At 46.0% G+C, this 25,740-nt stretch overlaps 1 protein-coding gene across 3 annotated transcripts in view; it reads left to right on the forward strand.

The window, feature by feature from the left end:
- The window catches only part of DDX11 (DEAD/H-box helicase 11), a 113,301-nt gene that overhangs the window by 36,559 nt on the left and 51,002 nt on the right, over positions 1-25,740 (forward strand). For 2 of the 3 annotated variants that reach the window (XM_056517826.1, XM_056517827.1), the window contains exons 5-9: positions 2,687-2,838; positions 5,640-5,682; positions 15,596-15,703; positions 22,875-22,962; positions 24,353-24,552. In XM_056517826.1, the coding sequence (XP_056373801.1) occupies positions 2,687-2,838; positions 5,640-5,682; positions 15,596-15,703; positions 22,875-22,962; positions 24,353-24,552 (591 nt within the window). Of the gene's footprint in view, positions 1-2,686; positions 2,839-5,639; positions 5,683-15,595; positions 15,704-22,874; positions 22,963-24,352; positions 24,553-25,740 lie in introns of those variants that run through there. The other variant, XM_056517828.1, reaches the window with a different exon arrangement.

Here is a 25,740-nt window from a genome sequence, read left to right on the forward strand (position 1 = left end):
TTTATTATTTACTGTGGTTTATGGTGTAAACAGACGCCTCCTCACTACATCCTACAACAGGGATTATCTGCTTACTATGGGTGATGGGTGTATGTTATGGGTGATGGGTGTATGTTATGGGTGATGGGTGTATGTTATGGGTGATGGGTGTATGTTATGGGTGATGGGTGTATGTTATGGGTGATGGGTGTATGTTATGGGTGATGGGTGTATGTGATGGGTGATGGGTGTATGTGATGGGTGATGGGTGTATGTTATGTATGTTATGGGTGATGGGTGTATGTTATGGGTGATGGGTGTATGTTATGGGTGATGGGTGTATGTTATGGGTGATGGGTGTATGTTATGGGTGATGGGTGTATGTTATGGGTGATGGGTGTATGTTATGTATGTTATGGGTGTATGTGATGGGTGATGGGTGTATGTGATGGGTGATGGGTGTATGTTATGTATGTTATGGGTGATGGGTGTATGTTATGGGTGATGGGTGTATGTTATGGGTGATGGGTGTATGTTATGGGTGATGGGTGTATGTTATGGGTGATGGGTGTAAGTTATGGGTGATGGGTGTATGTTATGTTATGGTGCAGGATTTATTAAGCCAATGTTTTCTAAGCAGTGTGTTTCCAGCTGTTCCAAAGCTACAACTCCCAGCATGCCCGGACAGCCTATTTTATTTTAGCCAGTTTTGCAACCTCTGGAGATACACGGTTTAGAATACACTGACCCTCATTTGCAAAGACTGGAGTGTCGTAGGATTTTTTTTCCGTGTACTCGTCTTTTTTTTCCTTGTGATTCATTAATCTGTCGCCCAATTTCACTTTCTTTCTGTCGCAGGTTTTTTTTCTGTCGCACAAAATGTATTCTGTGACAGAAAAAAATCTCTGCAAATTCTGACTACATTAGTGCTTGTACTACTACCCCCATCATGGAACAGGGTCTGTTCCATGTTGGGGGCAGTAGTACAGGAGCTGTGGGATTGATCACACCGGGTCTCACTTCTGAGATCCGATCAGATGTTATTAAGCAGGGGAGCGGGCGGCATGGTCCGATCCCCTGCAATGTACTGTAAACTTTCATTTTTTAATTTCCCACCAGAAGCCCTGAATGGCCGGGACCGGGGAGCCAATCAGGGCTCCTGGCAGGGTTTTAATATAGAAGCGCTGTGGTGGGCAAAGATGTATAGAATCGCTGGGGGGGGTATATATCTGGCCCCTCCAGCGTTTCTATATATATGTCCCCCTGCTGCGTTATATCAAACTTAGCGGCCGCTGCGCTTGAATAAATGTACTGCCCCCCCAGCGCTATTATATATCTATACTGACCCCCGCTGCGCATATACTGACCACCGCTGCGCATATACTGACCCCCGCTGTGCATATTTATATATATATACTGCCTCCCCCAAGCTGCGCATATTAATCTTCATCTTCTCCCTCCCCTGGCTGCCAATGAATGAAAACTCTATTAGCGGGGGAGCGGAGGGCTGCTATCCATATGTCTGACCCCTACCGCGCATCTATATATATATACAGGTGGCGGCGCACCGCTATGAATGACAAGTAAAGCAGTGCAGGGAGCAGAGGATCGCGCTGCTGCTGCCAATAGCTTACTTGTCATTCATAGCGGTGAGCCGGCATTTGTATATGTATGATGTGAGGGTCAGATATATATCCATATGTCTGACCCCCACAGCATGATATGCAGCTGCTGCCCGCTATCAATGACAAACGCTTAGCAGCGAGAGCGGGCAGCAGCCCTCCGCTCCCCCGCTAATAGAGTTTTCATTCATTGGCAGCCAGGGGAGGGAGAAGATGAAGATTAATATGCACAGCTTGGGGGAGGCAGTATATATATATATATAAATATGCGCACCGGGGGTCAGTATAGATATATAATAGCGCTGGGGGGGGGGGCAGTACATTTATTCAAGCGCAGCGGACACTAAGTTTGATATAGCGCAGCAGGGGAAAATATATATAGAAACGCTGGAGGGGCCAGATATATACCCCCCAGCGGTTCTATACATCTTTGCCCACCACAGCGCTTCTATATTAAAACCTTGCCAGGAGCCCTGATTGGCTCCCCGTTCCCGGCCATTCAGGGCTTCTGGTGGGGAATTTAAAAATGAAAGTTTACAGTACATTGCAGGGGATCGGAACATGCCGCCCGCTCCCCTGCTTAATAACATCTGATCGGATCGGGTCTCAGAAGTGAGACCCGGTGCGATCAATCCCTCAGCCCCTGTACTACTACCCCCAACATGGAACAGACCCTGTTCCATGCTGGGGGTAGCGGGATTCACTCCGTTTTGAGTAATTTCCCGACAGCTCTGAGCTGTTGGATTTCTGTGAGTTTTCTTCTCACTGAGGGTTTTTTCTCTCTTTGTTGGGAACACGCCCCTTTTGTAGGGTATTTTCTCTTTTTGTCGGGGACACGCCCCTTTTGTAGGGTATTTTCTCTTTTTGTCGGGGACACGCCCCTTTTGTCGGGAAAAACGCCCCTTTTGTAGTTTTTTTTTTTTTTTTCACTTAGTGATTTTGATTTTGTTGGGTTGTGCGCCAGATTCTGGCGCAAATTCTGGTGCAGACAGAATTCTGGCGCAAAACCTGACAAAAAGTGTTGGGATCCTGTTAGTAAATGAGGGCCACTGTGTTTACGTTTCTTTTCGCTCTTCTGTCTCCAGAGGGAAGATGATGATGAGACTGTTCGTCTTCTGAAGCTCAGTCAGCAGATCCTGTCCCCTGAAGGAGACGGTGGCCCTATCCTGGAACAAGGAGAGGAGGAGCTGGTTCTGGCGGAGTACGAGAGTGACGAGGAGACAAAGAAAGGCGTACAGTATGGCACTTGTAGTTCTTCTTTACATACGTTTTGGAGGGATCACTGACCTATCTACAGTGACCGATACGTGTCTGACCCCTAGGGCACCTAGTAATGTCTGATATAATTAGGATATAATAGGATATAATGACCTCTGCCCCCTTCACTGCTGACTGATGTACATAGCCAAGCGCTATCCTTGTCAGTGTTATAGCAGTGAATGGAGCGGCAGTAATGCAGACACGTTACTGCACTACAGCTCTTCAGTCCGCTAAGGGTCCCAGCAGTCGGACCCCCCAGTGATCAAACATATGTCACCCCATGTAACATTGGATACTGAGGATCAGGTCTTGTGTTAAACAAGCACTCCAGATTTAGTTTTTCACACTCCCCATCACTAGTCCTACAGCACCATCTGTTTTATTCCAGCACAACTGCATCCACGTTACTGTAACTGTGCCATGTGATCACCAGAAAATCACATGTCTTAATGTGTCAGAGAAAGTGGTCAGTTCTCGGTCAACTGACTTCCTGTGAAATACGGGATGACATCATCACCTTTTAGATCCCTCCAACTCTATCTGTATACTGCTGCTATCTCTATGGGATCAGGATATATAGTAGTTATACACCTCCCCTCCAGCTCTATCTGTATACTGCTGCTTTCATGGGATCAGGATATATAGTAGTTATACACCTCCCCTCCAGCTCTATCTGTATACTGCTGCTATCTCTATGGGATCAGGATATATAGTAATTATACACCTCCCCTCCAGCTCTATCTGTATACTGCTGCTATCTCTATGAGATCAGGATATATAGTAGTTACACATCTCCCCTCCAGCTCTATCTGTATACTGCTGCTATCTCTATGGGATCAGGATATAAAGTATTTATACACCTCCCCTCCAGCTCTATCTGTATACTGCTGCTGCTATCTCTGTGGGATCAAAGGCTGTGTTCACATATTACATATTTTCCCCAAATCATAGCAAATATGGTACAATTGTTCTGCAGATGAGAAAATTAAAGTACAGCAAAAACATCCAAAATGCAGTAAAAGTTCAGGGTGTGAACACGGCCTAAAGACTTCAAATCTTCATGAAACACCTCAGTCGTGATTATAGATCAAATCCCTCATGGCAATATTTCTCCCAAAAAAAATGCATCAGAACTGCTCATAATGTGAACTGACCCCAGCCCACTTATGAGTCTAATCAGTTCACCTGGGTGACCTCAAGCACCAGTAGCCTAATTAGATCGCCAGGTGCAGTGATCAGACTCCACCCGTTCTCTCTGCAAAGCCAGAAGATTCATGGGAAATGTAGGCAGCATTAGGAAAGCATTGCAATTGGAATTTAGTTTTTTTCTGAAAACTCACGCCTGCCACATCAGCTAAAACAGATAAGTATAAGCCATACACAAGAACCTCTAATAGCCTATGCTGCATTATATAAGCAAAAAAAAAATGCTTTTTTAACTGTGTTTATCAAACAGTGTGCCTCCAGCTGTTGCAAAACTATAACTCCCAGCCTATGCTGCACTATGTAAGCAAAAAATGCTTTTTTAAAGCAGTGTTTGTCATACAGTGTGCCTCCAGCTGTTGCAAAACTACAACTCCCATCCTATGCTCGATTATATAAGCAAAAAAAATTGCTTTTTTAACGCAGTGTTTATCAAACAGTGTGCCTCCAGCTGTTGCAAAACTACAACTCCCATCCTATGCTGCACCATATAAGCAAAAAATGCTTTTTTAACTGTGTTCATCAGTGTGCCTCCAGCTGTTGCAAAACTACAACTCCCAGCCTATGCTGCACCATATAAGCAAAAAATGCTTTTTTAACTGTGTTCATCAAACAGTGTGCCTCCAGCTGTTGCAAAACTACAACTCCCAGCCTATGCTGCACTATGTAAGCATAAAAATGCTTTTTTAAAGCAGTGTTTGTCAAACAGTGTGCCTCCAGCTGTTGCAAAACTACAACTCCCATCCTATGCTGCATTATATAAGCAATAAAAATGCTTTTTTAACGCAGTGTTTATCAGAGTGTGCCTCCAGCTGTTGCAAAACTACAACTCCCAGCCTATGCTGCGCTATGTAAGCAAAAAAATAATGCTCTTTTAACGCAGTTTATCAAACAGTGTTCCTCCAGCTGTTACAAACTACAACTCCCAGCCTATGCAGCACTATATAAGAAAAATAATAGCTTTTTTTAACGCAGTGTTTTTCAAACAGTGTGCCTCCAGCTTTTGCAAACTACAACTCCCAGCATGCCCGGACAGCCGAAGGCTGTCCGGGCATGCTGGGAGTTGTAGTTTTGCAACAGCTGGAGACACACTGTTTTGAAAACCATGCTTTAAAGATATCATTTTGATTCTTATCCGGGCCTCATGGCTACTTCCCCTTTAAACAGACCGCTCCTCGTGCGCCTGTCACGGGCCGTAACTCAGCGGTTACAGATTTCCACAGGGGGGGATTTAAGCCGCTCCAGTACGTGATGCGGTCTGACTCGCGTGTCACTTTTTGTGACACATCATGTATGTCCGTGGAACGTTTTGGATTTGAGGGCGCATCTCAGATGTCTGATCTCCCGTGACGCGGCTTAACCAAGCTTCATAAATGAGGCTGGCATTCGCTTCGCAAGCAAAGCATTTACCTTTTCAAGTGGCAGACGTGCCGGTGACATGCCCGCCGCCCGCCACTGCGGGACAGAGACACAAACAGACAAGTCCGGCGGGGAGGATGGGTGGGGGTGCGTCAGTCGTGTCCTGTTATTATGTGAGTTTTTAATTTCTTTTTGAACTTTATTTTTCGCTGTCAGGCTGGATGACGAGGACGATTTTGAAGAAGAGCATGTGACTAAGGTAAGCGAAAAAAACCTCAATTATTCTGTCCCGCGTTCCCCTCCGCGTCGCGCTCCAAAGCGCACAGGAATATAGGATAATACCGTATCTGACATTCAGGATCTTCGTCTCCCCGTCCCGTGGCCTTAAAGGGGTAGTCCAGTGGTGAAAAACGTATCCCCTATCCTAAGGATAGGGGATAAGTTTGAGATCGCGGGGGGTCCGACCGCTGGGGCCCCCTGCGATCTCTCTGTACGGGGGCCAGGCTCTCCGGCCAGATAGCGGGTGTCAACCTACGCACGAAGCAGCGCCCGACACGCCCCCTCAATACATCTCTATGGCAGAGCCGGAGATTGCCGAAGGCAGCGCTTCAGCTCTGCCATAGAGTTGTATTCAGGAGGCGTGTCGGCCGCCGCTTCGTGCGTAGGTCGACACGCCCCCTTCCCGCGGGCTGTCGGGGCTCCGTACAGGAGATTGCAGGGGGCCCCAGCGGTCGGACTCCCCCGCGATATCAAACTTATCCCCTGTCCTTAGGATAGGGGATAAGTTGTTCACCACTGGACTACTCCTTTAGAGGGGTACTCCACTGGAAAACATTTTTTTTTTTTAAATCAACTGGTGCCAGAAAGTGAAACAGATTTGTAAATGACTTCTATTGTAAAATCTTAATCCTTCCAGTACTTATCAGCTGCTGTATGCTCCCCAGGAAGGTGTGTAGTTCTTTCCAGTCTGACCACAGTGCTCTCTGCTGACACCTCTGTCCATGTGAGGAACTGTCCAGAGAAGGAGAGGTTTGCGAGGGGAATTTGCTCCTACTCTGGACAGTTCCTAAAATGGACAGAGGTGTCAGCAGAGAGCACTCTGGTCAGGCAGAAGGGAAATTCGTAAAAAAAAAAAAAGAACTTGCTGTGGAGCATGCAGCAACTAATAAGTACTGGAAGGATTAAGATTTTTTAATAGAAGTAATTTACAAGTCTGTTTAACTTTCTGGCATCAGTTGATTTAAAAAAATAAAATGTTTTCCACCGGAGTACCCCTTTAAACCTTATAACCGATAATTTACAGCGCTGCGTCAGTAAATCGCGAAGTGACGGCGCCTCAAAATATACCGACGTTTTACATTCCTACAGATCGGGACGAGTGCGCAGTTATGAGAATCTCATCTTATCTCCGGCATTAAGCTTTAATGCGCACGACACCGATAAGCTGGATCTGCATCATCCTTCACAATCTGTAGCTGTAATGTAATTGTTATGGGATTTCTAAAGATAGCGGAAATACAGCGCCCGGCTATACAGAGTGGCTGGCGCGGAGGCTGAACGTGCACATTGCCCATCCATTAACCCCTTAACGACCATGGACGCATGTATTCACGTCCGTGGCCGGCTCCCGTTATGTGAAGCATGCTCAGGAGTTTGGCATAAGATGTCTTAGGGCCGGAGTACCCCTTTAAGACACCGCCATCAAAGTTGATCGCGGCGTCCAAACTGGGAGATAATACTGCCGGTTAGCTCAGTGGAGCTATTTGGGACTGCCGCGCTGAAATCGCGGCGTCCAGAACAGCTGAGAGGACAGCGGGAGGTGCCTTACCTGGCTCCACGCTGGGATCCAGGCTGGAGCAATCGAGTACAGATTACACTGATCAATACTATGCTATGGCAATCAAAGGTTTACATGTAATAGTCCCCTATGGGGGCAAAACAAAGTGTAAATAAATAAGATTTAACCCCTTCCTGAATAAAAGTTTGAATCACCCCCCTTTTCCTATAAAAAATAAAATATATATGTAAATAAAAATAAACATATTTGGTAACGCCGCGTGCGTATATGTCCGAATTATAGAAATATAATGTTAACTAAACAGCGCGGTCAATGGCGTACATGTAAAAAAAAAAAAAATCCTAAATCCAAAATTGCATATTTTTGGTCACTTTGTATACCCTAATAAATTGTATAAAAAGCGATCAAAAAGTCCCATCAGAACAATCATGGTGCCGATAAAAATTTCAGATCACGGCGCAAAAATGAAGCCCTCATACCGCCCCGTATACAGAAAAACAAAAAAGTTATAGGGGTCAGAAGATGACAATTTTAAACATACTAATTTCCGTTCATGTAGTAAAATATAAAAAAAAACTATATAAATTGGGTATCATTGTAACCGTGTGGACCTGCAGAATAAAGATAGGGTGTCATTGCGGTGCAGATGCGCTACGTGGGACCTTTTCTTAAAGGAGTACTCCGGCGATAATAAGCTTATCCCCTCTCCACAGGATAGGGGGATATGTAGCTGATCTCAGGGGTCCGACCACTGGGGCCTCCCGGGACGTGATCCCTGCGCTCTCAGGAGTGCGTGTCGTCTACCTGTATACGGCAACCTCTCCATTCATTTCTATGGTAGTGCCGATGATGCCTGAGTCATTTCGGCGCCCCCATAGCAGCACCCGCTCCTCACTGAGCACCGGGTCCCGTTCTGGTGATCACAGGGGGGCCCCAGCAGTTGGACATCCTGCGATCAGCTACTTATTCCATATCCTGTGGATAGGGGATATGGTTATTTTTGCCGAAGATCTCCTTATAAGGAGGACTCCAGTCAAAACTAACTTATCCTCTATCCTGTGGACCACTGGCAACTGTCCCCCCTCTGCGATCTCCGGAACGGGACCCCGGCTCTTAGTGAGGAGCGTATGCTGCAGACAGCACGCGCTTCATTCATTAATTTCTATGGGAGTGCCGAAAAGACCGGAGTACAGCACTCAGGCATCTTCGACACTCCCATAGAAATGAATGGAGTGCGGGGCGCTTATCGGCAGACGACGTGCGTCCCTCACTGCCAGCCAAGGTGACGTTCTGGAGATTGCAGGGGGTCCCAGTGGTCGGACCCCACGTGATCAGCTACTTATCACCCTATCCTGTGCATAGAGGATAAGTTAGTTTTCACTGGAGTTTTGCTTTCACCAGCATTTTAGGAGAACTTTGGGAAGTCAACTTCCACAAAATAGGGAATAAGTGTCTGATCGCGGGGTCCAACCGTGCGAGTCGCTGGTCCCCATACAGGAGATTGTGGGGGTCCCAGTGGTCGGGATTAGACGCTTATCCCCTATCCTGTGTAAATAAGTTCACTTCCCCAGAGTATCCCTTTAATCTCATCGTTCTCTGCATATTGGCTTCATAAAACACCTTTTTATAGGTTTGCTTTCAGTTTTTCTCGATACAGAGCGCCAAATTCCCTGTATACATATAGAATGACAGCTGTCTAATAAAACAGTACACAGGGAGCTCCCCCTAGGGGTGACCTCAGGCAACCAGAATTCTAAAGAGTTACTGTCATTTAAAGTGTACCTATCATAAAAAAAACCCCACCACTAGGGGTCTCCCTGCATGTCCCGGACGCTAAATTTAGGACTCATGCTGCCGGCCTGGCATGAGTCCGAAATCTGACTGCAGCCGGGACATGTGACCAGTAGAGATGAGCGAACTTACAGTAAATTCGATTCGTCACAAACTTCTCGGCTCGGCAGTTGATGACTTTTCCTGCATAAATGAGTTCAGCCTTCAGGTGCTCCGGTGGGCTGGAAAAGGTGGATACATTCCTAGGAAAGAGTCTCCTAGGACTGTATCCACCTTTTCCAGCCCACCGGAGCACCGGAAAGCTGAACTAATTTATGCAGGAAAAGCCAAGAAGTTCGTGACGAATCGAATTTACTGTAAGTTCGCTCATCTCTAGTGACCAGCACAGTGCTGCTCCCTTCCTGTCAATCAGACCGGCGGGAGGCAGCGCTGTGCCCGCAGCAGCTGCGGACATGGCCGGCTGGAGACAGGTGACAGAGGAAGAAGTACTCACCTTCTCCCTGCCGGCCTGCAGCTTCTCCACTGCTTCCCCGCTGCTCCAGACTACGTGTACCACCATGGAACTGAGGGCAGAAGCGGTCCCCCCAGCAGGCTTCAGTGACATGGCTCCTGCTGGGGCACGCCCACGTCCTCCTGGCGGCAGCTCAGAAGAAAAGGTACAAGACAGACCTTTTTTATAGCTCTTAAAAAACTTTTAAGAGCAGGGGGGGGGAGGGGTGGTGTCAGGTGTGGTTTAGGAACATAACCTGAGTTAGTTTAGGAAAGTTTATTTAGTGACAGGTACCATTAAAAAAAAATTTGATCATTCCTGAGACCTGCTGTGGCCATGAGTTATAAGCCGGTGCCGTGCGCTGCTGACTCTATTACTGCGTGGATCTGTGGTTTTTTTTTCCAATCATTGTGCACCCTGCTGCTGCAAAACTACAACTCCCAGCATACCCAGACTGCCGTTGGCTCTCGAGCACTTAGGAGAAGAAGAGAAACCCCAGTGGAGGAAACCTATAGGGAACCATGTCTGAAGGATTGTCCTTCCCTTAGAGCAGTGTTTCCCAACCAGGGTGCCTCCAGCTGTTGCAAAACTACAACTCCCAGCATGCCTGGACAGCCAACGGCTGTCCGGGCATGCTGGGAGTTGTAGTTTTGCAACAGCTAGAGGCACCCTGGTCTGGAATGACATCCATTTATTGCTATACTTCGGCATGCTGGGAGCTGTAGTTTTGCAACAGCTGGAGGCACCTTGGTGGGGAAACATACGCATACATATGTACTGAAATTGCAATAATAATAATAATAATAAAAATAAAAATAGAGCCCTTGTAGAATATGAGATGAGTCCAGTCCTCCGTGTGTGAGAATATATTAAAGGGGTACTCCACTGGAAAACATTTATTTTTCTAAATCAACTGGGGTATTAAAGGGGTACTCCGGCTGTTTTTAGAAGGAGGCAATAATGTTTTTGTAATCCTGGATAACCCCTTTACACTGTGGTCCGAGACTTCATTCCATCTGTAGTTAAAGGGGTATTCCACTCAAATACTTTTTATATATATATATATATATATATATATCAACTGGCTCCGGAAAGTGAAACAGATTTGTAAATTACTTCTATTAAAAAATCTTAATCCTTCCAATAGTTATTAGCTTCTGAAGTTTTCTGTCTAACTGCTCAATGATGATGTCACGTCCCGGGAACTGTGCATGATGGGAGAATATCCCCACAGCTCCCGGGACATGAGTCATCAGAAAGCAGTTAGACAGAAAACAACAACTCAACTTCAGAAGCTAATAACTATTGGAAGGATTAAGATTTTGTAATAGAAGTAATTTACAAATCTGTTTAACTTTCCGGAGCCAGTTGATATATAAAAAAAAAAATTGGGCCATGAATACCCCTTTAAGATTTAAAGGGGTACTCTGGTGGAAAACGTATTATTTTTTTTTTTTTAAATCAACGTTTGCCAGAAAGTTAAACAGATTAGTAAATTACTTTTATTCAAAAAATCTTAATCCTTCCAATACTTATCAGCTGTTATATGCTCCACAGGAAGTTCTTTTCTTTTTGAATTTCCTTTCTGTCTGACCACAGTGCTCTCTGCTGACACCTCTGTCCGTGTCAGGAACTGTCCGGAACAGAAGAAAATCCCCATAGCAAAACCTATCCTGCTCTGGACAGTTCCTAAAATGGACAGAGGTGTCAGCAGAGAGCACTGTGGTCCGACAAAAAGGAAACTCAAAAAGAAAAGAACTTCCTGTGGATCATACAGCAGCCGATAAGTACTGGGAGGATTAAATTTTTTTTATAAAAGTAATTTACAAATCTGTTTTACTTTCTGGCAAACGTTGATTTAAAAAAAAAAAAAAAAAAAATTATACGTTTTCCAGTTGAGTTCTCCTTTAACCCCTTAAGGACCCAGGACGTACTAGAACGTCCTGGCACCCTGGGCTTTAAGGACCCAGGACGTACTAGTACGTCCTGGTGTTTCTCCGGTCTCTGCCGCGCCCCGGGCAGAGATCGGAAGCGGATGCCTGCTGAAATGCTTCAGCAGGCATCCAGGGCAAACGCCGAGGGGGGCCATGTAGGCCCCCCATGTCGGCGATCGCCGCAAATCGCAAGGGAAATCGCCCTTGCGATCTGCGGCGATACCAGGCTGATCGGGTCTCTGGGACCCGACCGCCCGGTAATTTCGCATGATCCCGGCTGTCACAGACAGCCAGGACCATGCTAACGTATAGGAGCGAGGTGGCAAGCCTGCCACCTCCTCCTATACCCTGCGATCTGTCGGTTACTTAACCGACCAATCGCAGGAGGGGGGGCGGTTACTTCCTCCCGTCCTGCCCGGCCCCTGGAAGTCCGGAGAGGACAGGAGGAAGACCGGAGGACGCGGCGGGGGACGGGGGAGTGCTGGGGACCGGCCCCGGTACTTACCTCGTCCCTGAAGACCCGGATCCCGGCGAGGAAGATGGCGGCGGCGGCGACAGGTGAGTAGATCTTCAGCCGCGGTCGGGCCCTTTACAGCAATGCACGTCGCCGTAAAGCGACATGCATTGCTGTAATGGGACCCTGTAAACTACAACTCCCAGCATGCCCAGACAGCCCTTGGCGTCTGGGCATGCTGGGAGTTGCAGTTTTGCAACATCTGGAGGTCCACAGTTTGGAGACCACTGTGCCCTTCCAGATGTTGCAAAACTACACATCCTCAGCATGTCCTTACTGTCCAGGCATGCTGGGAGTTGTAGTTCTGTAACATCTGGCCCTTCAGATGTTGCAGAACTACAACTCCCAGCATGCCTGGACAGTTTTGGCATACTGGGAGTTGTAGTTTTGCAACATCTGGAGGGCTGCAGCTTGGACACCACTACACAGTGGTCCCCAAACTGTTCTCCTCCAGCTGTTGCGTAACCACTACTCCCAATATGCCCTTCGGCTGCCTGGGCATGCTGGGAGTTGGGGTTTTGCAACAACTGGAGGCACACTGGTTGGGAAACATTGTCTGTTTCCTAACTCAGTGTTTCCCAACCCGTGTGCCTCCAGCTGTTGCAAAACTATAACTGCCAGCATGCACTGATAGACTGTGCATGCTGGGAGTTGTAGTTTTGCACCAGCTGGAGGCCCCCCCCCCTGTGAATGTACAGGGTACATTCACATGGGCAGTGGGCTTACAGTGAGTATCAGGCTGCAAGTTTGCGATGCAGCAATTTTTGCGCGGCAGCTCAAACTCGTAGCGGGAAACTCGCTGTAATCCCCCGCCCGCGTGACTGTACCCTAAAAACACTTCACTACACTACACTACACTAACACAAAATAAAATAAAAAGTAAAAAACACTACATATACACATGCCCCTACACAGCCCCCCTCCCCTCCCCAATAAAAATGAAAATGTCTGGTACACCACTGTTTCCAAAATGGAGCCTCCAGCTGTTGCAAAACAACAACTCCCAGTATTGCCGGACAGCCGTTGACTGTACAAGCATGCTGGGAGTTTTGCAACAGCTGGAGGCACCCTGTTTGGGAATCGCTGGCGTAGAATACCCCTATGTCCACCCCTATGCAAATCCCTAATTCAGGCCTCAAATGCACATGGCGCTCTCACTTCGGAGCCCTGTCGTATTTCAAGGATACAGTTTAGGGTCACATATGGGGTATCGCCGTACTCGGCAGAAATTGCCTAACAAATTTTGGGGGGCTTTTTCTCCTTTCACCCCTTATGAAAAGGGGAAGTTGGGGTCTACACCAGCATGTTGGTGTAAAAAAAGAATTTTTTTTACACTAACATGCTGGTGTTGCCCTATACTTTTCATTTTGACAAGAGGTAAAGGGGAAAAAAGCCCCCCAAAATTTGTAATGCAGTTTCTCCTGACTACGGAGATACCCCATATGTGGGCGTAAAGTGCTCTGGGGGCGCACAACAAGGCCCAGAAGGGAGAGTGCGCCATGTACATTTGAGGTGATTTGCACAGGGGTGGCTGATTGTTACAGCGGTTTTGACAAACGCAAAAAAGAAAAAAAAAAACACATGTGACCCCATTTTGGAAACTACACCCCTCACGGAATGTAATGAGGGGTGCAGTGAGAATTTACACCCCACAGGTGTCTGACGGATCTTTGGAACAATGGGCTGTGCAAATAAAATATTTTGTACAGCCCACTGTTCCAAAGATCTGACAGACACCAGTGGGGGGTAAATGCTCACTGTACCCCTTGTTACGTTCCTCAAGGGGTCTAGTTTCCAAAATGGTATGCCATGTGGGTGTTATTTTGCTGTCCTGGCACCATAGGGGCTTCCTAAATGCGACAAGCCCCCCGAGCAAAATTTGCTCTCAAAAAGCCAAATATGACTCCTTCTCTTCTGAGCATTGTAGTTCGCCCGTAATGCACTTCATGCCAACTTATGGGGTACCTCCATACTCAGAAGAGATGGGGTTACAAATTTTGGGGGGTATTTTCTGCTATTAACCCTTGCAAAAATGTGAAATTTGGGGGGAAACACACATTTTAATGAACATTTTTTATTTATTTTTTACATATGCAAAAGTCGTGAAACACCTGTGGGGTATTAAGGCTCACTTAATTCCTTGTTACGTTCCCCGAGGGGTCTAGTTTCCAAAATGGTATGGCATGTGTTTTTTTTTTTGCTGTTCTGGCACCATAGGGGCTTCCTAAATGCAACATGCCCCCCAAAAACCATTTCTGAAAAACGTACTCTCCAAAATCCCCTTGTGGCTCCTTCGCTTCTGAGCCCTCTACTGCGCCCGCTGAACACTTTTCATGGACATATGTTGTATGTGCTTACTCGAGAGAAATTGGGCTACAAACATAAGTATAAATTTTCTCCTTTTACCCCTTGTAAAAATTCAAAAATTGGGTCTACAAGAACATGCGAGTGTAAAAAATGAAGATTGTGAATTTTCTCCTTCACTTTGCTTCTATTCCTGTGAAACACCTAAAGGGTTAAAACGCTGACTGAATGTCATTTTGAATACTTTGGGGGGTGCGGTTTTTATAATGGGGTCATTTGTGGGGTATTTCTAATATGAAGACCCTTCAAATCCACTTCAAACCTGAACTGGTCCCTGAAAAATAGTGAGTTTGAAAATTTTGTGAAAAATTGGAAAATTGCTGCTGAACTTTGAAGCCCTCTGGTGTCTTCCAAAAGTAAAAACACGTCAATTTTATGATGCAAACATAAAGTAGACATATTGTATATGTGAATAAAATAAAATAAATATTTGGAATATCCATTTTCCTTACAAGCAGAGCGCTTCAAAGTTAGAAAAATGCAAAATTTTCAAATTTTTCATGAAATTTTGGGATTTTTCACCAAGAAAGGATGCAAGTTACCACAAAATTTTACCACTATGTTAAAGTAGAATATGTCACGAAAAAACAATCTCGGAATCAGATTGATAAGTAAAAGCATCCCAGAGTTATTAATGTTTAAAGTGACAGTGGTCAGATGTTCAAAAAATGGCCGGGTCCTAAGGTGTAAAATGGCTGGGTCCTTAAGGGGTTAAGGAAAGGCTTAAAGGGGTACTCCAGGAAAAAACTTTTTTTTTTATATATCAACTGGCTCCAGAAAGTTAAACAGATTTGTAAATGACTTCTATTAAAAAATCTTAATCCTTTCAGTACTTATGAGCTTCTGAAGTTAAGGTTGTTATTTTCTGTCTAAGTGCTCTCTGATGACACGTGTCTCGGGAACCGCCCAGTTTAGAAGCAAATCCCCATAGTAAACCTCTTCTAAACTGGGCATTTCCCGAGACAAGTGTCATCAGAGAGGATTTAGACAGAAAAGAACAACCTAAACTTCAGAAGCTCATAAGTACTGAAAGGATTAAGATTTTTTAATAGAAATAATTTACAAATCTGTTTAACTTTCTGGAACCAGTTGATATATAAAAAAAAGTTTTTTTCCTGGATAACCCCTTTAAATAGTAATTCTCTGATGTAATGAATAAGTCCCTACAGCTCCAGTAATAATACGTGAGAACACTGGGACTTTCCTTGCCTAGGATGGAAGCGGCGGTGTTCACACTATATTTATTGTCTTTTATAACCTGATTACGTCTCTTCCTTCCAGATTTATTACTGCAGCCGCACTCACTCCCAACTCTCCCAGTTTGTCCACGAATTACAGAAAAGCCCCTTCAGGAAAGAGACCAAGCTGGTGTCATTGGGGTCTCGGCAGGTAAAAGCCGCATTTGTATCTTACCTATATATATATACATATATATATATATATATATATATATATATATATATATATATATATATGAAACTCAATGGGGGAGATTTAACAAAACCCGTCCAGAGGAAAAGTTGCTGAGTTGCCCATAGCAACCAATCAGATCGCTTCCTTCATTTTGCAGAGGTCTTGTTACAGCTGGAGGTACGCTGATAGGGAAACACTGTTCGAAGCCGAAGGGAAGAGCAATCCTCCAGCCATGGTTTCCCTATAGGTTTTCTCTACTGAGGGTTTTCCCCTCTCTTAAGTGCTGGAGGCTGTCCAGGCATGCTGGGAGTTGTTGTTTTGCAACAGCTGGAGGCACACTGTTAGGGAAACACTGCTCTAAGCCCAAGGGAAGGACAATCCTCCAGCCATGGTTTCCCTATAGGTTTTCTCCACTGGGGGTTTTCCCCTCTCTTAAGTGCCGGAGGCTGTCCGGGCATGCTGGGAGTTGTAGTTTTGCAACAGCTGGAGACACACTGGTTGGAGAACACCCAATGAGCTAAGTGCTGAAGGATACATGCTCAGTCGCTTTCCCCTGTCTGCTTAGAGCAGTGTTTCACAACCAAGGTGCCTCCAGCTGTTTTAAAACTGCAACTCCCAGCATGCCCAGACAGCCGAAGGCTGTCTGGGCATGCTGGGAGTGGTAGTTTTGCAACAGCTGGAGGCACAATGTTAGGGAAACACTGCTTTAAGCCCAAGGGAAGGACAATCCTCCAGCCATGGTTTCCCTAGAGGTTTCCTCCACTGGGGGTTATCCCCTCTCTTAACTGCCGGAGGCTGTCTGGGCATGCTGGGAGTTGTAGTTTTGCAACAGCTGGAGGCACACTGTTAGGGAAACACTGCTCTAAGCCCAAGGGAAGGACAATCCTCCAGCCATGGTTTCCCTATAGGTTTCCTCCACTGGGGTTTTTCCTCTCTCTTAAGTGCTGGAGGCTGTTCGGGAATGCTGGTAGTTTTGCAGCAGCTGGAGACACACTGATTGGAGAACACCCGATGAGCTAAATGCAGGAGGACACATGCTCAGTCATCCCCCAATTCCCTTGCACTGGGCATACTGGGAGTTGTAGTTTTTCAACAGCTGGAGGCACCCTGCTTTGGAAACACTGGCCTAGGGAGCTAAATCATGGAGAACACACTTTTTGTCAGCTTTTAGAGTGAGGAGAATGACTGGAAAATTATATTTTCAGCTGCCAGAGGGAGAAGGAGAATCACTAGGAACTTACTGAGTAGTTTATTTTCAGCTGCCAGATGGAGAAGGAGAATGACTGAGAACTCCTTGGGGACTTCATTTTCAGCTGCCAGAGGGGGAAGCAGAATCACTCGGAACTTACTGGGGGCTTACTGGAGGAAAATTTGCTTAGTTGCCCATAGCAACCAATCAGATCGCTTCTTTCATTTTTTGAAAAGGCCTCTGAAAAATAAAAGCAGCGATCTGATTGGTTGCTATGGGCAAGTCGGCAACGTTTCCTCTGGACGGGTTTTCATAAATCTCCCCCTAAAGTCCCATGCAAATCTATGGGACGTCCAATACCTGTTCAGAATCCACAGCAACTAAATTAGATGTCACTTACTTTCTGTAAATTAAAATGCATCTAATCACTTTATTAAAAAATACCTAAGAATTACCGTGTGATTTCGGCAGCGGATCCAGTGTGTGTGAACTTTTTTTTTAAATGAACTGGTGCCGGAAAGTTAAACAGATTTGTAAATTACTTCCATTTAAAAAATCTTAATCCTTCTAGTACCTATCAGCTGCTGTATGCTCCACAGAAGTTATTTTCTTTTTGAATTTCTTTTCTGCCCAACCACAGTGCTCTCTGCTGACACCTCTGTCCATGTCAGGAACTGTCTAGAGCAGCAATAGGTTTGCTATGGGTGATTTTCTCCTGCTCTGGACAGTTCCTGATACGAGCATCAGGTGTCAGTGAGGAGCACTGTGGTCAGACAGAAAGGAAATTCAAAAAGAAAATAATTTCCTTTGTAGCAAACAGCTACTAATAAGTACTGGAAGGACAAATATGTTTTAATAGAAGTCATTTAAAAATCTGTTTAACTTTCTGGCACCAGTTGATTTAAAAATAAATCAGAGTACCCCTTTAATTCATGTTCCCAGACCTTCAGGCTTGTCAGGGCATACTTGGAGTTGTAGTTTTGAAGCTACAGAGCCGCATGTTGGACCCGACTGTCCCAGTATGATGGGCCTTGTAGTTCTGTAACATCTGGAGAGCTGAAGGCTGTCAGGACATACTGGGAATTGTAGTTTTTGACACAGCTGGAGAGCCACAGGTTGGGTCCGATTGTCCCAGTATGATTGGACTTGTACTTCTTATAAAAGAAATAGAGACCCTAAAGGTGTCAGGGCATGCTGGGAATTGTAGTTTTGAGGCTGGAGAGCCACCGGTTGGGCTTTACTGTCCCATTAGGAAGGGACTAGTAGTTCTGTAACATCTGGAGAGCTGAAGGCTTATTGGACATACTGGGAGTTGTAGTTTTGACATTGCTGGAGAGCCACAGGTTGCATCTGACTGTCCCTGTATGATAGGACATGTAATTCCAAAACAGAGCCTTAAAGGGGTACTCTGGTGGAAACCTTTTTTTTTTTTTTTTTTTTTTTTTTTTTTTAAATCAACTGGTGCCAGAAAGTTAAACAGATTTGTAAATTACTTCTATTAGAAAATCTTAATCCTTCCAGTACTTATCAGCTGCCATATACTACAAAGGAAGTTCTTTTCTTTTTAGATTTATTTTCTGTTTGTAAGAAAACGGTCCAGCACAGGTTTGCAGGTAAAAAACAGCTTCTTCTTTTATTGGGTCAGTTCCGACAAGATGATATGCCTTAAAATAAGAATAACTAAAGCAAAAAAAATTAATAAACTATAATTAGTGACCTATAGGTGAATAGATATGTCAAAAAAAGGGGAGACACAGGTCCTATTGGTAAATGGGCAGCCCCCTATGAAAGAGACAATGCACCACAACCATCGATCACTACGGTTATATCAGTGGTGCAATTAAATACATTCTCATATATATACAATGGTGCTACTCATTATTTAGGACCTCTCCCCACACCACGTGAGAAAAGTGATAAGATAAATGTTACAATTTGGTATCCGTTCCAAATTGGAACGGATACCAAATTGTAACATTTATCTTATCACTTTTCTCACGTGGTGTGGGGAGAGGTCCTAAATAATGAGTAGCACCATTGTATATATATGAGAATGTATTTAATTGCACCACTGATATAACCGTAGTGATCGATGGTTGTGGTGCATTGTCTCTTTCATAGGGGGCTGCCCATTTACCAATAGGACCTGTGTCTCCCCTTTTTTTGACATATCTATTCACCTATAGGTCACTAATTATAGTTTATTAATTTTTTTTTTGCTTTAGTTATTCTTATTTTAAGGCATATCATTAAAGTATATATGTTTTAGAAAAAGGTTATTTTTAGTTGCTGTGATACATAGAGAGGTACCTTTAATCTGACAGTTCTTTGCTGCTGTGAAAAGTCAGTTCCGACAAGACAAATAAGCCACTGTTTGTCCACAGTGCTCTCTGCTGACACCTCTGTCCATGTCAGGAACTGTCCAGAGCAGGAGAAAATCCACATAGCAAACCTATGCTGCTCTGGACAGTTCCTAAAATGGACAGAGGTGTCAGCAGAGAGCACTGTGGTCAGACAGAAAAGGCATCCAAAAAGAAAAGAATTTCTTCTGTAGTATCCAGCAGCTAATAAGTACTGGAAGGATTAAGATTTTTTAATAGAAGTAATTTACAAATCTGTTTAACTTTCTGGCACCAGTTGATTTAAAAAAAAAATGTTTTCCACTGGAGTACCCCTTTAAGCCATCAAGGCATACGGGGAGTTGTAGTTTTGACACAGCAGGAGAACCACAGGTCTCAGTATGATGGGACTTATACTTCCGTAACATCTAGAGAGCCTATAGCTGTCAGGGCATGCTGGGCGTTGTAGTTTTGTAAAACGCTGGAGAGCCGCAGGAGGGGGCCGACCATCCCTCTATTATGGAATACTGCTATAAATAGTCGGTGTCCCAAAATACGGTCAAAAATGAAAACAATGCACCAGAAATTCCCTTTATTTCTGCTGATTTTCTGCACATTTCCTCCCCCCCCCTGGACACCCCCATTTTTCACATGGTTGGATCCATCCCAGTGCGTGTCTGCTGGGGGAGCCATAATGTTTGCCCCGGGCCAAGTTGCAGTCATCCAGCGCCAAGAGCAGCGCTGCCCCCCCTTTTTGCCTTGAGTTAATAGAGAGGGGGGGGAGGGGATCTTCATGTACTAGTTCTACATACCCTGAGCGAGGCTTATACTAAACCATTGTATCGTGTGCGGCTACAAAGAAAACCGCACAACGCCTTTGTTTTTCCACCCAGTGGGTCCCTTTAAGCCTTCGATTTCTTTAAGTAAAGTTATAAAGTGCTGACACCATCGGTGAAGGAGAGCGATAAATCTCCCCAGGAGCCGCTCTCACCCGTCACCTGCGCGGCGGCCCAGCACATTTTAACATAATGTCCCAATTTCGGAGGGGAACTATATCTAGTGAAATGACTCGGTGAACTCTCGTTCGGTATTGCTGCTCTGTCACCGGTGAATATCACCTCCCCTGTAATATATGCAATTGGCGCATAGAGGGCTAATAATAGCGGCTATCCGAAAATCCAAGAGCACGGGAAGGAGACTCGGAGGAGAGCGAAGTTTATAGCGCATGAAGATGGTGAAGTATAGCAATAAATGGATGTCATTCTAGACCAGGGGGCCTCTAGCTGTGGCAAAACTATAACTCCCAGCATGCCCGGACAGCCAACGGCTGTCCGGGCATGCTGGGAGTTGTAGTTTTGCAACAGCTGGAGGCACACTGCTTGGGAAACACTACTCAAATGCTAAGGGAAGAGCAATCCTTCAGCCATGGTTTCCCTACAGGTTTCCTCCACTGGGGTTTTTCTCCTCTACTAAGTGCTGGAGGCTGTCCGGGCATGCTGGGAGTAGTAGTTTTGCAACAGCTGGAGGCACATTGGTTGGGAAACATTGCTCTAAGCCCAAGTTTTGCAAAAGCTGGAGGCACACTGGTTGGAGAACACTGCCCTAAGGCCAAGGGAAGTGCAAATTTTCAGCCATGGGTTCCCTAGAGGTTTCTTCCCCTGTGGTTTTTCTCCTTTGTTAAGTGCCGTTGGCTGTCCGGGCATGCTGGGAGTTGTAATTTTGCAACAGCTGGAGGCACCCTGGTTGGGAAACAGTACTCAAAGCCTAAGGGAAGAGCAATCCTTCAGCCATGGTTTCCCTAGAGGTTTCCTCCACTGGGGTTTTTCTCCTCTTCTAAGTGCTAGAGAGCCAAAGACAGTCTGGGCATGCTGGGAGTTGTAGTTTTGCAACAGCTGGAGGCACCTTGGTTGGGAAACCCTGCTCTAAGCCCAATGGAAGGGCAATTCTCCAGCCATGGTTTCCCTAGAGGTTTCCTCCACTGGGATTTTTCTCCTTTCTTAAAGGGGTTCTCCACCATAAGGTGATTTTAGTACGTACCTGGCAGACAGTAATGGACATGCTTAGGAAGGATCTGCGCTTGTCTTGGGGATAAATGGCTATGCTGTGAGATTACCATAACACTGTGGCTTCTTGTGAACTGGTATTTCCTGTTTGAGTTTTCTTTTTTGCCTACAAATCCCATAATTCCATTTTCCTCCCTCCCACACATCAGCCACCCCACCCATTGAAACATAAATGAGCTGCATCCACTCAAAAGACCTGTGGTTTTCAATCAGGGTGCCTACAGCTGTTGCATTAGTTGCAGATTGATCTCTCTCCCACCAAGCGATCTCTCCACCCATTGGAGCAGACAGGCTCCCGGTCATCAGCTGACTAGTGATGTCAGGTCTCGGCTGCATTGCAAGCTGGGAAAAATATGAGACAACAGTCATTTTGTATGCTGTTAAAAATAAATATTGGGGTGAAAATCACAGAAGAATTGTGAGAAAACCGTCACACACGGGTACAGACACCATATTATGAACTACACTAACTTTACAGCCCCTGTAGCATAGTCAAATACCCCTTTAAGTGCTGGAGGCTGTCTGGGCATGCTGGGAGGCACCCTGGTTGGGAAACGCTGCCCTAAGGCCAAGGGAAGCGCAATTTTCCAGCCACTGTTGTTTCCTCTCTTAAATGAAAATGATTTTTTCAAATCAACTGGTGCCAGAAGGTTAAACAGATTTGTAAATTATTTCTATTAAAAAATCTTAATCCTTCCAGTACTTATCAGCTGCTGTATACTACAGAGGAAGTTGTGTAGTTCTTTCCCGTCTGACCACAGTGCTCTCTGCTGACACCTCTGTCCGTAGCAGGAACTGTCCGGAGCAGCATATGTTTGCTATGGGGATTTTCTCTTGCTCTGGACAGTTCCTGACACGGACAGAGGTGTCAGCAGAGAGCACTGTGATCAGACCGAAAATAAATTCAAAAGAAACTCTGGAGCATACAGCAGCTGATAGGTATTGAAAGTATTAAAGGACATGTGCAGCAAAAAACAATAAGTGTTTGATCGTTGGGGGACCGAGCGCTGGGACCCCGGCGATCTCCCTCCGCGGCTCTCCCGTGCCGGTCACAGTGTGACGTCGCGCCTGACACGCCTCCTTCTTGTATCTCTATTGGAGAGACGGGAAGCAGCGTTTGTGCCTCCCCGCCTCCGTGGCAATGCGGGCCCATTTTGGAGATCGCAGGGGTCCCAGCGGTTGGACCCCCCGCGATCAAACGCTTATAAGTTGTTTTTGCTGCAGATTTCCTTTAAGATTTTTTTATAGAAGTAATTTACAAATTTATTTAACTTTCTGGCACCAGTTGATTTGAAAAATAAAAAAATAGTTTTCCACCATAGTACCCCTTTAAGTGCTAGAGAGCCAAAGGCTGTGCGGGCATGCTGGGAGTTGTAGTTTTGCGACAGCTGGAGGCACCCTGGTTGTGAAAACACTGTTCTATACATTGGATCTGGTTTGGCGCAATGTTACAGCTAAGTTCACACAGCGGATTTGATAGAGATTTTGTGTCTTGGATAAATGTGTATAGAAATTCAGTATGATAATGAAATCTCATGAGATGTGTTTGTCCGCAGAACATGTGCGTGAACGAAGACGTGAGGCGCCTGGGCAGTGTCCAGCTCATCAACGATCGCTGCATGGAGATGCAAAAGAACAAGCACGGTGAGTGTCACATGACATAGATGTATGGAGGGAGACAGAGAGGCCCCCGACAACAGCTTCCATAGCCAAGGCAAGAGCCAATCCATGTATGAAGGGAAGGCCTAAAATAACCCCATCCAGCTCCTGCATCATGTGACTATTCCAGTTTGTACAAGTGGCTTCAGATGCATCATGGTCACCACTGGCATTGGCAAAAACTCAACTTGTGGTGTCCACCATGTTTCACCCTTGAGAGCACATTCACTAGGGAGTCTTTAAGCAACTGCAGATCCAATGTGGTCACCTCTGCTGATGCCAGAACTCATCTTGTGAGGTCCACCATGTTTCTCCCTTGTAGAGCACCTTCACTAGGGAGTCTCCAAGCAACTACAGATCCAACATGCTCACCTCTGCTGATGCCAGAACTCATCTTGTGGTGTCCACCATGTTTCTTCCTGGCAGGGCACATTCACTAGTGATTCTTCATTCATCTGCAGATCCAATGTGCTCACTACTGCCCATGCCAGAACTCATCTTGTGAGGTCCACCATGTTTCTCCCTTGTAGAGCACATTCACTAGGGAGTCTCCAAGTGTCTGCAGATCTAATGTGCTCACCTCTGCTGATGCCAGAACTCATCTTGTGGGGCCCACCATGTTTCTTTCTGGCAGGGCACATTCACTAGTGATTCTTCATTCAACTGCAGATCCAATGTGCTCACCTCTGCTGATGCCAGAACTCATCTTGTGAGGTCCACCATGTTTCTCCCTTGTAGAGCACATTCACTAGGGAGTCTCCATGCATCTGCAGATCCAATGTGCTCACCACTGCCCATGCCTGAAATCATCTTGTGGGGCCCACCATGTTTCTCCTGCACAAAGCACATTCACCAGGGAATCTCCAAGTGTCTGCAGATCCAATGTACTCACCTCTGCTGATGCCAGAACTCATCTTGTGAGGTTTACCATGTGTCTTTCTGGCAGGGCACATTCACTAGGGCAGTGTCTCCCAACCAGGGTGCCTCCAGCTGTTGCAAAACTACAACTCCCAGCATGCCCGGACAGCCAACGGCTGTCCAGGCATGCTGGGAGTTGTAGTTTTGCAACAGCTGGATTCACCCTGGTTGGGAGCAAAATGCACTAGGGAGTCTCCATGCATCTGCAGATCCAACATGCTACCCTCTACTGATGCCTGAACTCATCTTGTGCCCACCGTGTTTCTCCCTTGCAGAGCACATTTACTAGGTACTCTGATGGACTTCACCAAGAAGATATGTATAATAAAGGAAGTGCAGACTAATACAGTGCATAAAAATAAAGGATTTTTATTCCAATATAAAGATACATGTTGAAGCCAGAGGGATGGGAAACTGTGCCCTAGGTCCAGGAAAAAGTAATTTTCTTTCATTCCAGATAAGAAGAGCGAGGAGCCGGAGGGGAAGAAGAAGCGCGGCGGCCGGCTCACGTGTCCGTTCTACGCTTATGACCAAATGCAATTTTTGCGGGAGGAAATTCTGGTGGAGGTGAAAGACATCGAGCAGCTGGTGTCTCAGGCTCGAGAGGTGAAAGCCTGCCCGTACTATGCCAGCCGCTACGCCATACCCGCTGCTCAGGTGAGGGCACTGATAACATTATCACTTATCCTCAGGTTAGGGGTTACGTGTATGATCGCCAGGGGTTCATCCCGCTCTGCCTCTTGGGAATAGAGTGGTAGTGCCTGTGCCCGGCCTCCGCTCCACTCACTGCTATGAGACTGACAGCGAACTCCATCAATCCCATACCAGTGAGTGGAGGAGCGGTGGTCACTCAAGTGCACTGACACCCCTTCCCAAGGGCACTCAGGGACCCTCCGCTCTTGAGATTGCTTAGGGTCCCCCAGGGATCATATACAGTATTTATCACCAATGTAATGTAACTAGTCAATTGCCGAATCCTACTGTGACCCCCCCCCCCCCTTTCCATATCGACATCTAATTGGGACCCCCGGGGATCATATACAGTATTTAGCACCTCTCATCCTGCTTTACTGTAACTCTTCAAGTGCCGAATCAAACTGTGACCCCCCCACCCCCATATAGACATCTAATTCAGACCCCCCAGGCATGGTATACAGCACTTATCACCACTCAGTGTAACTCTTTAAGTGCCAAATCATACTGTGACACCCCCCCCCCCCCCCCAATGGACATCTAATTCAGACCCCTCAGCTGGCTGGCTCCTTACATGACAGTGCGCTCAGCCTATCACCGGGACATCGATGCGGCCCCTGATAGGCTGATGGCTCTGTGATGTTCCCAGCCCCAGCGTGAGGACGGTACCGGAGCAACGGGAGAACATTGGAAGGTGACTCAAAGTTTATTTTGTTTATATTTGCAGCCCGCGCACAGGAATATGTAGTACAGTACAGATTTCCAGCGCCGGCGTCCCGCAACTCACAGGAGGATGAGGCGACATATGATTAGTTCCCCGATGTGGGGGACAGCGCAGCGCCGGGCTGATAACTCATTCCCAACCGGTATTGCCGTATGGGGAAAATTATTATCGTGCAGGAAACAACATTTCGGTATTTGGTATGAACCGGTACAGTGGTCCCTCAACATACGATGGTAATTCGTTCCAAACAAGCCATCCATTGTCGAATCCATCGTATGTTGAGGGATTCGTGCAATGTAAAGTATAGGAAGCTGTACTCACATGTCCCCGCCGCTCGAGATGGTGTCCCCGCCGCTCCCGATGGTGACCTTGGGCATCCGCTGGGCTCTCCTGGTCTTCTCCGGTCCTCTGCTGTCTTCTCCGGTCCT

Source organism: Hyla sarda, chromosome 4 (genome assembly GCF_029499605.1).
Source record: "Hyla sarda isolate aHylSar1 chromosome 4, aHylSar1.hap1, whole genome shotgun sequence".
Taxonomy (NCBI): Eukaryota; Metazoa; Chordata; class Amphibia; order Anura; family Hylidae; genus Hyla; species Hyla sarda.